At 44.8% G+C, this 15816-nt stretch overlaps 1 protein-coding gene across 2 annotated transcripts; it reads left to right on the forward strand.

Moving 5' to 3' along the window:
- The first annotated feature begins 771 nt into the window (after positions 1-771).
- LOC133339393 (interferon alpha-inducible protein 27-like protein 2A) lies at positions 772-14709 on the forward strand. Of its 2 annotated transcripts, XM_061547536.1 has the most exons (6): positions 778-797; positions 1765-1890; positions 4237-4302; positions 7966-8016; positions 8753-8914; positions 9618-14709. In XM_061547536.1, the coding sequence occupies exons 2-6, from the start codon at positions 1815-1817 to the stop codon at positions 9740-9742; spliced, it is 480 nt and encodes a 159-aa protein (XP_061403520.1). In that variant the 5' UTR covers positions 778-797; positions 1765-1814; the 3' UTR covers positions 9743-14709. The 2 variants fall into 2 exon arrangements, with proteins under 2 accessions (XP_061403521.1, XP_061403520.1); XM_061547537.1 differs by lacking the exon at positions 4237-4302 and having other exon boundaries at positions 772-797.
- Positions 14710-15816: the final 1107 nt, after the last annotated feature.

Below are 15816 nucleotides of genomic sequence, written 5' to 3' on the forward strand. Positions count from 1 at the left end.
TGAACAGACTGTTTGGGCAAGTGCTGTTAGCGAGCACCTATGAAGGCCGGAACGGTACACGAAGGGGTGGGTGGCCAGCTCCACGCCCGAACGCATTTGTCTCCCCAGTGGCGATGTTTACACACCGTAACAGGTACTCATTTGAGGCTGAGTCGACCTAGGGGAGACCCAGGACCGGTTCAGATAATCGTCACTGGTGTTGGCCGTGAGCGGGAATCGAACCCGTGTCGCCGGGTTCATAGCGCAGCGCGCTAACCGCTACACTATCGCTTTTTGACACACACACACAGCCACACACACACACAGGTTCACACACACAGGTACACACACAGGTACACATACACAGGTACACACACACAGCTACACAAACACAGGTACACACAGGTACACACACAGGTACACATACACACAGGTACACACACACAGGCACACATACATTTACACATAGACAGATACACACACAGGTACACACACACACAGGTGTACACACACAGATACACTGACAGGTAAACACACACACAGGTGTACACACGACCCAGCTGAGATCGGAGTGCTTGCAGCTGAATGTCAGAATGCGGCTGAGTCACCGCTAGCTGAGAATGTCTCAGCAGCAGCGTCACGATTCTGCAGCTACAGCTGTATGAGCTGCATGCCGCTGCAGGGAGTGGATTTCTGATGAACGCCGTCACAGGGCGGGCGGGGAAATCCGTGACGCGGCGCCAGAGGCGTTCCCTGTCTGGGTACAAAAGCAGCCCTGCGAGAGAGAGAGAGAGAGTGGAGATCGTGAAGAGAGAGAGGTGAGACTCTGAGAGAGGGAGGAGTGTGCGAGAGAGGGGGTCGAGGGATATAGCCCCTAACCCCACAGTGGCTAGGGAGATGTTAACTACCTCGCCTGGTACGTAGGAGGTCGTGGGTTCGATCCCGACCTTAACGCCACGGTACCTAGGAGATGTTAACTACCTCGCCTGGCACGCAGGAGTTCGTGGGTTCAATCCCGACTCCAACGCCAAAGTGGCTAGGATATGTTATCTACCTCGCCTAGTCTACGGTAGGTCGTGGGTTTGATCCCAACCCTAATTCCAAGGTGGCTAGGAGATGTTAACTACCTCGCCTTGTATTCGAGAGGTCGTGGGTTCGATCCCAACCCTAACGCAACGGTAGCAGGATATGTTAACTACCTCGCCTTGTATACGAGAGGTCGTGGGTTCAATCCCAACCCTAATTTCAAGGTGGCTAGGAGATGTTAACTACCTCGCCTGGTCAACGGGAGTTCGTGGGTTCGATCCTGACCCTGACGATGCCTGCTGCTGCTGCTGTATATTTGGAGTCAGAGTTTATCTCTCCCTGTGTTAGCCACTGCGTGGATTATCTTCTCCGAGTAACATAAACATTGATTAGTTTCAGTCTATCGGTGTCTGTGGGTGTGTGGTTCCAAACGAGTATCTGGATCTCTAAGGGTCTTCATGAGTTTGGGTCTCAGTGGGTATATATGATTGAGAGGGGGTCAAATACTTATTTCCCTCATTAAAATGTCAATCAATTCATAACATTTTTGACATGCGTTTTTCAGGATTTTGTTGTTGTTATGCTGTCTCTCACTGTTCAAATAAACCTGCCATTAAAATTATAGACTGATCATTCATTTGTCAGTGGGCAAACGTACAAAATCAGCAGGGGATCAAATATTTTTTCCCTCACTGTAGCTCATTCAGTCCGTTAAGAGGCTGCAAGGGGGAATATTTTTCTATGTGTGGTGCCGTGCAGGTTGCAGCTGCCGTCGTTCTCATTGGTTCCCCACAAGCACCGAGTCAGCTATGACGTCACAAAGGATCGCCGTCCTCTTCATCGCCGCCATCTTGAGCGTCTCGATCACGCCCGCAATAGCTAAAGGTGAGTACAGCACGCGTGTGTGTTCAGGTGTGTGCGTGTGTGTACACGTCTATGTGTGTACGTGTGTGTGTGTACATGTTTGTGTACATGTGTGTGTACGTGTGTGTACCTATGTGTACACCTGTGTTTGTTTACCTGTGTGTTTGTGTACATGTGGGTGTACACGTGTGCGTGTTCAGGTGTGTGCGTGTGTGTACACGTCTATGTGTGTACATGTGTGTGTGAACGTGTGTGTGTACATGTTTGTGTACATGTGTGTGGGTGTACACGTGTGTGCGTGTGTACACGTCTTTGTGCGTGTACATGTGTGTGTACATGTGTGTGAGTGTAGCCACGTTTTGTTTAATGTAGGAGTTGTTCAGATGTTCAAACTTGTATGTACGCTGTATGTTGGACCTCTTTTGCACCGTTACGTAGCCAATCGCGCTCATTGGAGGTCCGGGGGAAGTCGTGTATAGTAGTGTATAGTGTAGTGTGGAGTGTATAGTAGTGTAGTAGTGTATAGTGAAGTGTATAGTAGTGTAGTGTGTTGTAGTGTATAGTGAAGTGTATAGAAGTGTAGTGTGTATTAGTGTACAGTTTAGTGTATAGTGGAGTGGAAAACGTGTATTGTGTATTAGTGTATAGTGTAGTGTATAGTGTAGTGTATATTAGTGTAGTGTGCAGTAGTGTATAGTGTAATGTATAGTGGAGTGTATTGGAGTGTAGTGTATAGTGCAGTGTATAGTGGAGTGTATAGTAGTGTAATGTATAGTAGTTTATAGTGCAGTGTAGTGCTATGTACAGTAGTGTAGTGTGTAGTAGTGTATAGTGGAGTGTATAGTGTATAGTAGTGTAGTGTATAGTAGTGTAGTGTGTAGTAGAGTAGTGTGCAATGTATAGTGTAGTAGTGTCATCTATAGTAGCGTAGTGTATAGTAGTGTATAGTGTCGTATATGGTAGTGTAGTGTATAGTAGTTCAAAGTGGAGTGTATAGTAGTTCGAAATTTGAAGCTTTCGTGACTGCAAGGATTCATACTCTTAGGTTTTTTCGGTAAAGTCACGTACGTGACCCCCTCCCCCTTAACTTGTATTTAAGAGCTTGTCTTTCGGAATTTTTCCTCACTTGATACAGTAAATTTAGCTGTGACGGTCCCACCTGATGACGGAGACTTGTGTTGCCTCCGAAACGTCGTGATTTATTATTTTATTAATATAATTATTTCCATTATTTTTATTATTTTTATTTATTTTTACCTACGTGACTTTACCGAAAAAACCTAAGAGTGTGTACAGTAGTGTCATGTACAGTGTATAGTAGTGTATCGTGTCGTGTTTAGTAGCATAGTGTTAAGTGTCAAGTAGCGTGATGTATAGTGACGTATCTAGTAGTGTATAGTAGTGTAGTGTAAAGTACTAGATAGTGGAGTGAATAGTAGTGTATAGTGCCTTGTATAGTAGTGCATTGTATGGTATAGTGTAGTGCATCGTTGTGTCGTGTATATTAGCGGAGTGTATAGTGTACCATATAGTAGTATAATGTATAGTGTTGTGTATAGTCGTGTAGTGTATAGTAATGTAGTGCATAGTGTAGCATATAGTAGTATAATGTATAGTGTCGTGTATAGTGGTGTATTGTATAGTTTTGAGGATAGTATAGTATATAGTGTCATGCATAGTAGTGGTGTATAGTAGTGTTGTGTATAGTGTAGTGTATAGTGTAGTGTGTAGTAGTGTAGTGTATAGTGTAGTGTGTAGTAGTGTAATGTATAGTAGTGTAGTGTGTAGTAGTGTAGTGTATAGTAGTGTAGTGTACAGTAGTGTAGTGTATAGTAGTGTAGTGTATGTTAGTGTATTGTATAGTACTGTAGTGTATTATGTAGTGTATTGTAGTGTATAGCATTATGTATAGTAGTGTAGTGTATCGTGCCGTATACAATAATGTAATGTATATTAGTGTAGTCTATAGTGTCGTGTATAGTAGTGTAGTGTGTAGTAGTGTATAGTAGTGTAGTGTGTAGTAGTGTATATTCGTGTAGTGTATAGTGTCGTGTTTGTAGTGTAGTGTGTAGTAGTGTATAGAGTAGTGTATAGTAGTATAGTATATAGTGTCGTGTATATAAAAGTGCAGTGTAATAGTATATAGTAGTGTAGTGTATATAGTAGTGCATTGTATAGTGTCACGTATAGTGTATAGCGTTGTGTATAGTAGTGTAGTGTATAGTAATGCAGTATAGTGTATGGTATAGTAGTGTGCTGTAGTATAAAGTAGTATAAGTACTCCTCTACTTACGAGCACTCACAGATACGTACAAACCTGTCACTATCTCCATCTGCCTTTTTTTAACGAGAGTCGTACATCTGCAGAACATGAAAAATCACTGGTATCTTCAAATACAAAACTCAAAGAACCCGCGGCATCTACATCTGCAGGTATAGTAGTGAAGTATATAGTGTCGTGTATATAAAGTGCAGTATAATAGTATATAATAGTAAATAGTAGTGTAGTGTATAGTAGTGTAGTATATAGTATGGTATAGTAGTGTGTAGTAGTGTATAGTTCTTCTTGGTTCTTTCGGTAAAGTCACGTAGAATGGAAATAATAAAATAATTAAAATTAAACATAATAAAATAATTATCACGATGTTTCGCCACAAAGCAAGCAGCCGTCTTCAGGTGAAGAACAGGTCTGTTGGAAAGACAGCGTTTGAATGACAGCGTCTTTCCTACAGACCTGTTCTTCACCTGAGGACGGCTGCTTGCGTTGAGGACGACTGCTTGCGTTGTGGCCGAAACGTCGTGAGAATTATTTTATGTTTAATTTTTATTATTTAATTATTTCCCTTCTACGTGACTTTACCGAAAGAAACAAAAAGATGAATCCCTGCAGTCACTCAGGCTCACACCCCTGGTGTGAGCCTGAGTGTTTAACGAGTGTTAATAAATGGCGGAATCCCTTACAAGAAGTTACTTCTCCGCGTGGTTCTACGACGCAACAGTAGTATAATGACTCCTCTACTTAGGAACTTTCAGAGATACGTACAGACCTGTCCCTATGTCCAGTTGCTATTTTTAAGTGAGAGTCGTACATCTGCAGAACCTGAAGAACCAGTGGTATCTACATCTGTAGAACATGAAGAACCAGTGACATCTTCATCTGCAGAACATGAAGAACCAGTGGCATCTACATCTGCAGATCATGAAGAATCAGTGGCATCTACATCTGCAGAATCTGAAGATTCAGTGGTATCTACATCTGCAGAACCTGAAGATACAGTGGCATCTACATGTGCAGAACATTAAGAACCAGTGGCATCTACATCTGTAGAACGTGAAGAACCAGTGGCATCTACATCTGTAGAACATGAAGAACCAGTGGCATCTTCATCTGCAGAACATGACGAACCAGTGGCATCTACATCTGCAGAACATGAAAAAGCAGTGGCATCTACATCTGCAGAACCTGAAGACCAGTGGCATCTACATCTGCAGAACATGAAGAACCGGTGTCATCTACATGTGCAGAACATTAAGAACCAGTGGCATCTACATCTGCAGAACATGAAGAACCTGTGGCATATACATCTGCAGAACATGAAGAACCAGTGGCATCTACATCTGCAGAACCTGAAGACCAGTGGCATCTACATCTGCAGAACATCAAGAACCAGTGGAATCTACATCTGCAGAACATGAAGAATCAGTGGCATCTCCATCTGCAGAATCTGAAGATTCAGTGGTATCTACATTTGCAGAACATTAAGAACCAGTGGTATCTACATCTTCAGAACCTGAAAATCTCTTGAAGCCATTCCCCGTGTTTACTGTACACGCCATACAAGGCGATTGGAATCGACATAATTAAAGTTTGGACTTACAAACACAGACCTCTGGAACCTAACTCGTTCGTAAGCAGAGGAGTCCATGTATAGTGCAGTGTGTATATCAGTGTAGTGTATATATGTGTGAGTATGTATATTTAACCGCTTTGTGCATAGTAGTGTGTAGTGTAGTGTGTTGTAATAAATAGTAGTGTATAGTGTAGTAGTGTGTAGTAGCATATGGTAGTGTACAGTGTAGTTGTAGTATATAGTAGTGTACAGTGTAGTAGTGTGTAGTAGTATATAGTAATGTATAGTGTAGTAGTGTGTAGTAGTATATAGTAGTGTATAGTGTAGTAGTAGTATATAGTAGAGTATAGTGTAGTAGTGTGTAGTAGTATATAGTAGTGTACAGTATAGTAGTGTGTAGTAGTATATAGTAGCGTACAGTATAGTAGTGTGTAGTAGTATATAGTAGTGTGTAGTGTAGTGTGTTGTAGTAAATAGTAGTGTACAGTATAGTAGTGTGTAGTAGTATATAGTAATGTATAGTGTAGTAGTGTGTAGTAGTATATAGTAGTGTATAGTGTAGTGTGTTGTAGTAAATAGTAGTGTACAGTGTAGTAGTGTGTAGTAGTATATAGTAGTGTATAGTGTAGTAGTGTTTAGTAGTATATAGTAGTGTATAGTGTAGTAGTGTGTAGTAGTATATAGTATTGTATAGTGTAGTAGTGTGTAGTAGTAAATCGTAGTGTATAGTGTAGTAGTGTGTAGTAGTATATAGTAGTGTATAGTGTAGTAGTGTGTAGTAGTATATAGTAGTGTATAGCGTAGTAGTGTGTAGTAGTATATAGTAGTGTAGAGTGTAGTAGTGTGTAGTATTATATAGTAGTGTATATTGTAGTAGTGTGTAGTAATATAGTAGTGTACAGTATAGTAGTGTGTAGTAGTATATAGTAGCGTACAGTGTAGTAGTGTGTAGTAGTATATAGTAGTGTATAGTGTAGTAGTGTGTAGTAGCATATAGTAGTGTATAGCGTAGTAGTGTGAAGTAGTATATAGTAGTGTATAGTGTAGTAGTTTTTTGTAGTAAATCGTAGTGTATAGTGTAGTATTGTGTAGTAGTATATAGTAGTGTATAGTGTAGTAGTGTGTAGTAGAATATAGTAGTGTATAGTGTAGTAGTGTGTAGTAGTATATAGTATTGTATAGTGTAGTAGTGTGTATTAGTATATGGTAGTGTATAGTGTAGTAGTGTGTATTAGTATAAGGTAGTGTATAGTGTAGTAGTGTGTAGTAGTATATAGTAGTGTATAGTGTAGTAGTGTATAGTAGTATATAGTAGTGTCTAGTGTAGTAGTGTGTAGTAGTATATAGTAGTGTATAGCGTAGTAGTGTGTAGTAGTATATAGTAGTGTCTAGTGTAGTAGTGTGTAGTAGTATATAGTAGTGTATAGCGTAGTAGTGTGTAGTAGTATATAGTAGTGTACAGTGTAGTAGTGTGTAGTAGTATATAGTAGTGTACAGTGTAGTAGTGTGTAGTAGTATATAGTAGTGTGTAGTGTAGTAGTGTGTAGTAGTATATAGTAGTGTATAGTGTAGTAGTGTGTAGTAGTATATGGTAGTGTATAGCGTAGTAGTGTGAAGTAGTATATAGTAGTGTATAGTGTAGTAGTGTGTAGTAGTAAATTGTAGTGTATAGTGTAGTAGTGTGTAGTAGTATATAGTAGTGTACAGTGTAGTAGTGTGTAGTAGTATATAGTAGTGTATATTGTAGTAGTTTTTAGTAGTAAATCGTAGTGTATAGTGTAGTATTGTGTAGTAGTATATAGTAGTGTATAGTGTAGTAGTTTTTAGTAGTAAATCGTAGTGTATATTGTAGTAGTGTGTAGTAGTATATAGTAGTGTATAGTGTAGTAGTGTGTCGTAGTATATAGTAGTGTAGTAGTGTGTAGTAGTATATAGTAGTGTATAGTTAGTAGTGTGTAGTAGTATATAGTAGTGTAGTAGTGTGTAGTAGTATATAGTAGTGTATAGTGTAGTAGTGTGTCGTAGTATATAGTAGTGTAGTAGTGTGTAGTAGTATATAGTAGTGTATAGTGTAGTAGTGTGTAGTAGTATATAGTAGTGTATAGTGTGTAGTAGTATATAGTAGTGTATAGTGTAGTATTGTGTAGTAGTATATAGTAGTGTATAGTGTAGTATATAGTAGTGTAGAGTGCAGTGTGTATATGTGAGTTCATGGAACTAATCGCACTGTGTAACCCCCACATAGAGGAGGAGTCGACCAACTGGTGGAAGATTGGTGCCATGGCAGCCGGAGGAGGTAAGCGATAACATCGCCACGCCTCCACGTGATCGCTGGTGTTGTGATGCTGCTGTGTGATGGTCAAGGATTGTGATGCTGCGTACAGTGTTTCTTGGCACAGTAGGGTGCACAGGTGGCGCATCAGCCAGTCGTCTCAGTCGACCCATGGGACCTGTTGAGTCTGTCCCATTACCTCCTGCCAGCGGGCGTTCTACACTTCACGTGGCCTTAACGTGCAAATTGGATTGCACAGGCGCCATTTTGAAGTCACCGCCACTTAGTGGTGCATGGCGGTTGTTGTTGCTGTGTGCTGTGTATGATGCTGTGTGATGCCGTGTGTGATGATGTGTATGATGGCGATGCTGTGTGTTGCTGTGTGCTGTGTGTGATGCTGTGTGATTCTGTGGGATGCTGTGGGATGCTGTGTGTGATGTTGTGGGATGCTGTGTGATATTGTGCGATGCTGTATGTGATGCTGTGTGAGGTAGTGTATGTTGCTGTGTGTGTTGCTGTGTGTGAGGCTGTGTGATGCTGTGTGTGATGCTGTCTGTGATGTTGTGTGTGATGTTGTGTGTGATGTTGTGTATGTTGGTGTCTGTGAGGCTGTGTGATGGTGACGCTGCTGCGACGCCATGCATCCGCGTGATCGTTTGTGTGACGGTGTTGTTACTATCGTTGTTGTTGTGGGCGAGCCTCCTCCCTCCTCACTGTTGTTATTGTTGTTGTTGCCATGCTTGTTGTTGTTGTGAGCCAGTGGGCGCCGTTGCTCTGGCCCCAGTGGCAATAGGAGCCGCGGGCTTCGGCGCTGGAGGGATCGCCGCTGGAGGGATTGCCGCCAAGCTCATGGCCTTGGCCGCGGCCGCCAACGGAGGTGGGGTGGCGGCCGGAGGGATCGTGGCCGGGCTGCAGGCCGCCGGTAAGGAGGCAGGGCCTCGGCTAGGAGGGCCTCTGGCCAGGGCTGTTGTCAGGGTGACAAGGGCTGTGCGTTAGTAGTGCTTGAATTGAAGGTAGATGGGTTACCAGCCCCTCGCACCCGTCCAGAGTTCCCATTGGCTGCTGTGATGGCTACAAGCACCATGAGGGGGTATTGCCAAATATATAATTGTTCGTTCCCCCATGGCGTTACTCACCACAGCGTTACCGTCCGGCACCACCGAGGAGGTAGGGGATTGTGTTTCCGGACTACACACACACTATTGACGCATACAAAGGTCACCCAGGTAGCCTCTAGTAGGGCAATAGGGGGAAGTGCTTTTAGCAGTAGCGAATAAAGTAGACATAGAGACAAAGGTGCCCCCAGGTAGCCTCTAGCAGGGCTGTAAGGGGGCAAGGGCTGTCAGTAGCCGTGACTAGAGTAGACACAGAAGCAAAGATCTCCCGGGTAGCCTCTAGTCGTGCTGTAGATACAAGTTCTGGCTAATGTACACACTCAGAGACACAGACACAGGTCCCCCAGGTAACCTCTGGATTGCCGCAGTTGCGAGATGTTAACCACCCCTTCTCTTCCTCCCCTCATCCTCCCCCTCCAACCTCCACCCTTCCCCCCCCCCCCCCGTCTCTCTCCCACCCTGCCCCCCTATCTCTCCCCCCTGCCCCTCCCCTCTGCCTGCCCCCTGTAGGAGCGGCTGGGCTGGGTTCTGCAGCTCAGGCTGTCGTGGGGATTGCCGGGGCAGCCATCGCCAAGGTTGCGGTGGACGTCTTAGAAGAGAGTATAGGGAACGAGGAGGAGGAGGAGGAGAAGTAGGAAGGTAGCAAGGTAGTCGTGGTGGACGTCTCGAACCTGTGTAGAAGGAAGGAGGAGGAAGGCAATGAGAGGGTGGGGGGGGGGTGAGTGTTGAGAGGGCAGCGCTGAGAGAGCAGCGCTGAGAGGGCAGTGTGCGTGCACAGTGTGGCTGGCTAAAAATTGCCAGGATTCAGAGACCTCTCATTGGCACGGTCTGCTACGGTGCGGCAGCAGCTACTCTGCCTTCTCCTGCCTCTAGTCCTCTCCTTCCTCTTATTCCTCTCCTGCCTCTCTCCGATTTAGTCAGTCTAGATGGTCTCGACTGTGTACTTGGTCTAGACGGTCTACTTGGTCGAGACGGTCTAGTCGGTCTTGGACAGTGAAGACAGTCTAAATGGTGTAGACCATATCGTTGGTCTAGACGGTGTAGATGGTCTAGACAATATAAACGGTCTAGAGAGTCTAGTTGGTCTAGAGAGTCGAGGTGTTCTAGATGGTCTAGATCAGGGGTCGGCAACCTACGGCTCCGGAGCCACATGCGGCTCTTTACGGGCTGCTTCTTGACGATATGTACGTATGTACAGTATGTACTCAGATGCATTGCGGCTCTTGAAATACTGAATTTTGTACCGAATTGGAAAGAAATGGTTCTTCTTGTTATTTTGGTTGCCGACCCCTGGTCTAGATGGTCTAGACCAGGGGTCTCAAACTCAAATTACCTGGGGGCCGCTGGAGGCAGTATCTGGGTGAGGCTGGGACGTATCAGGTATTCCACAAAAAAAACTTTGCTAAAAAAATCAAAACTTCTCAAATGTCATTACTAACAGTTATTTAACTTCAATGGGTTCTTCTGAACATGAATAGAATATTGAAGAACATGAACGGTTCTTCTGAACATGGCTTCTCTTGCCTACTTCTTGCTGCCAGAGACCTGGCAGCGCTTCCTCTCACATAGCTGAGCCACATTTGGCTTGAGGGAGGAAGCAGTTGAGACCCTCAGTATGGCTTGAAGATGATCATCAGTAAGTCTGGACCTGTACTTGGACTTATTGAAGTTCAAGGTGGAGAAGAGCTTTTCACACAAATATGTGCTCCCAAAAAGGCACATGGTCCGCTTGAACATTTGGGAAAGCTCAGGGAAGCTGGGGTTCAATTCTTGCAAAAATTGCCCAAGCTTGTCTTCTTTTCCACTCACCTCCCTGAACTTGGCTTTGAGGTCAGAGTTGCACTGCAGGTCAATGAGCTCCATTTGAAGCACAGGAGGGGCATCTTGCACATCAAAGGAGAAGGGATCCGCAAAAATTTGAAAAGTGGCTCTGTGCGTCTTGAAGTCTGCAAATCTGTGATAAAATTCCTCCTGTAGCCTCAAAATGGCATCAACATACTTCTCACCACTGAATGGTGTGCCTGCATTCAGGAGTGCCTTGCATGCTGGGAAATGGCAAAGGTTTGTCTGAGAGAGCTGGGCTTTCCATAACACAAGTTTTGTGGAGAATGCTCTCACGTTGTCATAGGCAGCACTGACGAGCTGCCCCTGGCCTTGTAACTTCTTGTTCAGTACATTCAGCTCATGCGTGATGTCAACAAGAAAAGCTAAGTCCATGAGCCATTTAGGATCACTTAGCACAGGAACAGCCACCCCATCCTTCTCCATGAAGGCTTTCACTTCTGCTCTCAACTCAAAAAATCTCTTCAAGACGTTTCCCCTGCTGAGTCAACGTACCTCGGTGAAGTAGAGCACATCCTCATATTCTGACTCCATTTCCTCTAAAAAAGTACGGAACATCCGGTGCTTTAAGCCCCTGGATCTGACTTCGTTGATGCATTTCACAACAACAGACATCACATTGTCAAACTTCAGGCATTTGCTGCAAAGGGCCTGCTGATGGATGATGCAGTGCAGAGCAATGGCCTCCTCCACACCCTCCTCTTCTAGTTTTCTTTGAACAAGTGCCACCAGTCCATTTTTCCTCCCTGTCATTGATGGCGCTCCGTCGGTTGTTATTCCAACAAACTTCTTCCATGGCAAACCGGCACTCACAATGGCATCACACAGCTGGCAAAATATCTCCTGAGCGGTGGTGTGGCCATGCATTGGAATTACTGTGAGCAACTCCTCCATCACTTTAAAATTGTCATCAACACCACGGACATATATTGTGAGCTGGGCAGTGTCAGTGATGTCTGAACTCTCGTCAAGAGCGACTGAGTATGCATTGAAAAATTTGGCTTTCTCACGCAGTTGATCATAAATGTCACTTGACAGGTCAGAAATGCGCTCTGCCACGGTGTTAGCAGAAAGGCTGATGTTGCCAAACTGTCCTTTCTTTTCCAAACAGACTATACTTGCAGCCTGTAAGATGCACTTTTTGATAAACTCGCCTTCTGTGAATGGATTTCCTGCCTTAGCAATCATCTCACTAACCACGTAGCTTACTTCGACTGCTGCATTATTCTCTTTGGTTGCTTTCTTGAAGACATTTTGTTGCCTCAGTAGACATGTTTTAAGATTGGCAACCCGGTTGGCTCTCTCATCTCCCTGGTATTTTGCATACTCCTCAGCATGTATAGTTGTGTAATGACGTTTGAGGTTGTATTCCTTGTGCACCGCAACTTTTTCTGTACAAATAAGACACGTCGGGGTGCTCATGTGCTCAACAAAGAAATATTGCATCTCCCACTTTTCCTGAAATTGTCTGTGCTCGTCACCAACCTTTCTCTTCACTGCAAGCTTTGAAAAAGACATGATTGGGGCTGTGTGACAAGATATATATTCATTCCACTTGCTGTCGCTCCCGCAATAAAGTTTCAGTCAAGTGTTTAGCCAACCAGCGACGCACGGAGACGTAATTTCCGCAAATGCACGTCATTTCCGCTTTTTCCGGTAACAACAGGTGCGTAGATTATGGGGGGGGGGGGGGGGGGGGTAATGCGTTCCCATCAGATTTCGTCCCCACACCCCAGTCACAGGCAGACACAGCTGTAGCGGCTGCTACTATACACGCTTCTCTGTTCAAAGCACGGGGATCTGAGCCGGGATGAGCTGTGGATCTGCGCTTTGACGCGCTCCACAGTGGAGAGCCGAAAGAAGGAGAGGAGAGGACTATATGAGGCAGCGTCATTGTGTGACCACGGGGTTCAAATGCTGCTGGCCACTGTCGGGGCTTTCGCTGCCTTCAGTCACATCATCACATTTTTCTATACATTTTGTGCTTACTTTGTGCCGGCGTGTTGGCTTGCCTGCGTTCCGGGACTTATTTGAGCAGATCCGATACCTCTTGTATCGAAAAAAATATGAATATTAAAAAAAGTTTTTTAAGAAATGATTAAAATAAAATATAACAATATAATGTAATCACTAGAAAATTACGGAGCCCCTGTTGACATCGGTGGATGAATTACTAATTTGTGGCCACGCAATAACAAGATAATCTAATAAGTTATATATAAAGCTTTCTTAACAACAGCATCACAATTTCATAAAATAATAACAAATGCAGACTTCTAAGATGAACCAAAAAATTATTATGCACATCGTCATGTACAGTCTGTGGCTCGGTGCGTAAATGTCACCACCAGAGGATGAGGGAATTTAAATCATTAAAATTCATCCACACATATCAGGTGTAAATAATAATGTAAAACAGCTCAGACTGTAAAATATTGATATTAGCTCAATGACGTGTTATAAACTGCTGCGGTTTAGAATAATCCGTCTGCGTAAAGAAGCTCCAAAAACCTCACAGCGCAGCGTGTGCGTAAAGGAGCCGTGGTGTCCCTTGAATTTGCCTTCAATTTAACAAATTGTGTGTGTGTGTTCCGTTCGTTTTCTCCGCTGGACACAGAAGTCGCCTTTGCTCAAGATGCCACTTTATTAATCACTGACACAAAGACTGATACCGTCACTGCAGTATAGCCTAAATAAGTCCCACTGCATTGTAAGTGTCATGTGTGTGCTGTTTTAAGCGTCGTTTTACGTGCATTCCGGGACCTGTGCTCGTCGTACCTGCGCTGTCATATATACTTAGCGTTCCGGCACCTTGTGATTTACAAATGAAGCACTGGATACATCATGACCTGCGCGAAAGAGGGCGGAAAACTATGAATTTTACCCTCCTGCTCTCCGCACATCCAAAGCCACTCTTTTCTCTCCCGGCTCTCTCTCTCACTCACTCTCACACGTACACAAACACACACACACGACCCCGCCCCCCATGTCACTCACATGCATGCCGCATTCACTGGACAGGCACACAGTAGGAAACCAGAGCATCATAACATTGTCCCACACAGCAGCTAACAGCGGGGTTGCTACAATATAAAACTCACGGGCCGCACTAACATTAAACTTTCATATTAAGGTGGGGGCCACAAAATATCGTCCTGAGGGCCGCAATTGGCCCGCGGGCCGCGAGTTTGAGACCCCTGGTCTAGAGAGTCGAGATGTTCTGGATGGTCTCGATGGTCTAGACGGTCTGGTTAGTGTAGACAGTCTAGTCGGTCTAAGACAGTGTAGATGGTCTAGATGGTGTAGACCATCTCGTTGGTCTAGAAAATGTAGATAGTCTAACACAGTATAGACGGTCTAGAGAGTCTAGTTGGTCTAGAGAGTCGAGATGTTCTAGATGTTCTAAATGGTCTAGATGGTCTAGATGGTCTAGATGGTCCAGATGGTCTAGTCAGTATAGACGGTCTAGAGAGTCGAGATGTTCTAGATATTCTAGATGGTCTCGATGGTCTAGTCAGTATAGACGGTCTCGTTGGTCTAGACAGTGTAGATGGTCTAGTTGGTCTAGATTGTGTAGATGTTGTAGATGGTCTCGTCAATGAAGAGGGTCTTAGTCGGTGAAGATTGCCTAGGTGGTCTAGACGGTGTTAGTGCTGAGTGCTGCACTGTAGTGTGGGAGTTTGGTTCTTCATCATCGTGGTCTTGGGGGCTGTGTTCACTTTACTCAGTTACTCTCTCAATAAAATGTATTCACAGCGGCGACGCCTGTGTGTGTGAGTAAATATGAGTGTGAGTGTGTGTGAGTGTGTGTGAGCTTGTGTGTGTACCTGTATGTGTGTTTGAGTGGGTGAGTGTGGTTGAGGGATGGCTCCCTATTGCTCAACCATGTTATGTATGCCCACGACCTGGTAATTGCAGGTTACTCAGAGGAGGAGTTGGAGGTGCTGCTGCTGAACCTGGAACGTGCCACTAAGAGGTGGAACCTTACCATCAGCCCCAACAAAACTAAGTACCTGCCTGGGTATTTTGCACTACCAGCCACTCCACCCCGAAAAGTCCCAATTGGAGATGGGGCAGTTGTGGAGATAGTGGAGAGTTTCTCATACCTGGGCAGTTTGCTCCTGACCGGCTCCGGTTTGACAGCAGAGGTTTCACTCCGAATCAGTTGAGCGGCATTATCTTTTTATCGGTTGCGTAACATTGTATTGAAGCTACCTGGTCTGTCACTCCACACGAAGCTTCAGGTCTTTTTGGCTCCGGCTATGCCCTCCCTTTGTCTACGCTTGTGAAACATGGACCCGCTAATGGAAAATATTTGCCGGGAGAAAGGTTTAGGCCAGTCTGCTATGATCCATTTTGGGTTTAACCAGGCTGGATTGTGTGAGGAGCTCACACATCCTTGAAAGACCTGGACAAAGTCCTATCGTTGTCTGGGTCATGTAGCCCGCATATCCAGCCACCACATGCCGGATGGAGGGGGCTAAATGGGCGTGGCACGGGCTAGATAAGAGATGGAGTGATGTGGTACAGGAGGACGTGGAGCTGATTAGACTTGCGAATGACAGGTACCAGCGGTGTCAAGATTGGCCTCTGTGGAGGAGGCTCGTGAAGGATGCTATTGGGCAGTTGTAGGCAGTCGCCTTCCAGCAACAACGGAGGGCAAAGGAGCGATGTTTACAACAATGAGCAGAGCACCGGGCGGATAAAGCGCAGCAAGTGGGCATAGTAGGGGGCACAGGTGGTGCATTGGCCAGTCACCTCAGTCGACCCATGGCACCTGGGTCTGCCCCGTGACCTCCTGCCAGCAGGCATTTGACACTTCCCGTGGCCTTAACATGCACGTAGCCTGGCACAAGCGTTGTGGTGA

The sequence above is a fragment of the Lethenteron reissneri genome, unplaced genomic scaffold (assembly GCF_015708825.2).
Source record: "Lethenteron reissneri isolate LAM-NWPU_2019-01 unplaced genomic scaffold, ASM1570882v1 scaffold_1850, whole genome shotgun sequence".
NCBI classification, from domain to species: domain Eukaryota; kingdom Metazoa; phylum Chordata; class Hyperoartia; order Petromyzontiformes; family Petromyzontidae; genus Lethenteron; species Lethenteron reissneri.

Excerpts from the sequence above, each read along its gene's own strand:
- LOC133339393 (XM_061547536.1), top strand. The coding sequence starts at position 1,815 with ATGACGTCACAAAGGATCGCCGTCCTCTTCATCGCCGCCATCTTGAGC. Across the intron at positions 1,891-4,236 it reads CACGCCCGCAATAGCTAAAG|AACATGAAAAATCACTGGTA; the intron begins GTGAGTACAGCA and ends GTACATCTGCAG. Across the intron at positions 8,915-9,617 it reads GGCCGGGCTGCAGGCCGCCG|GAGCGGCTGGGCTGGGTTCT; the intron begins GTAAGGAGGCAG and ends TGCCCCCTGTAG.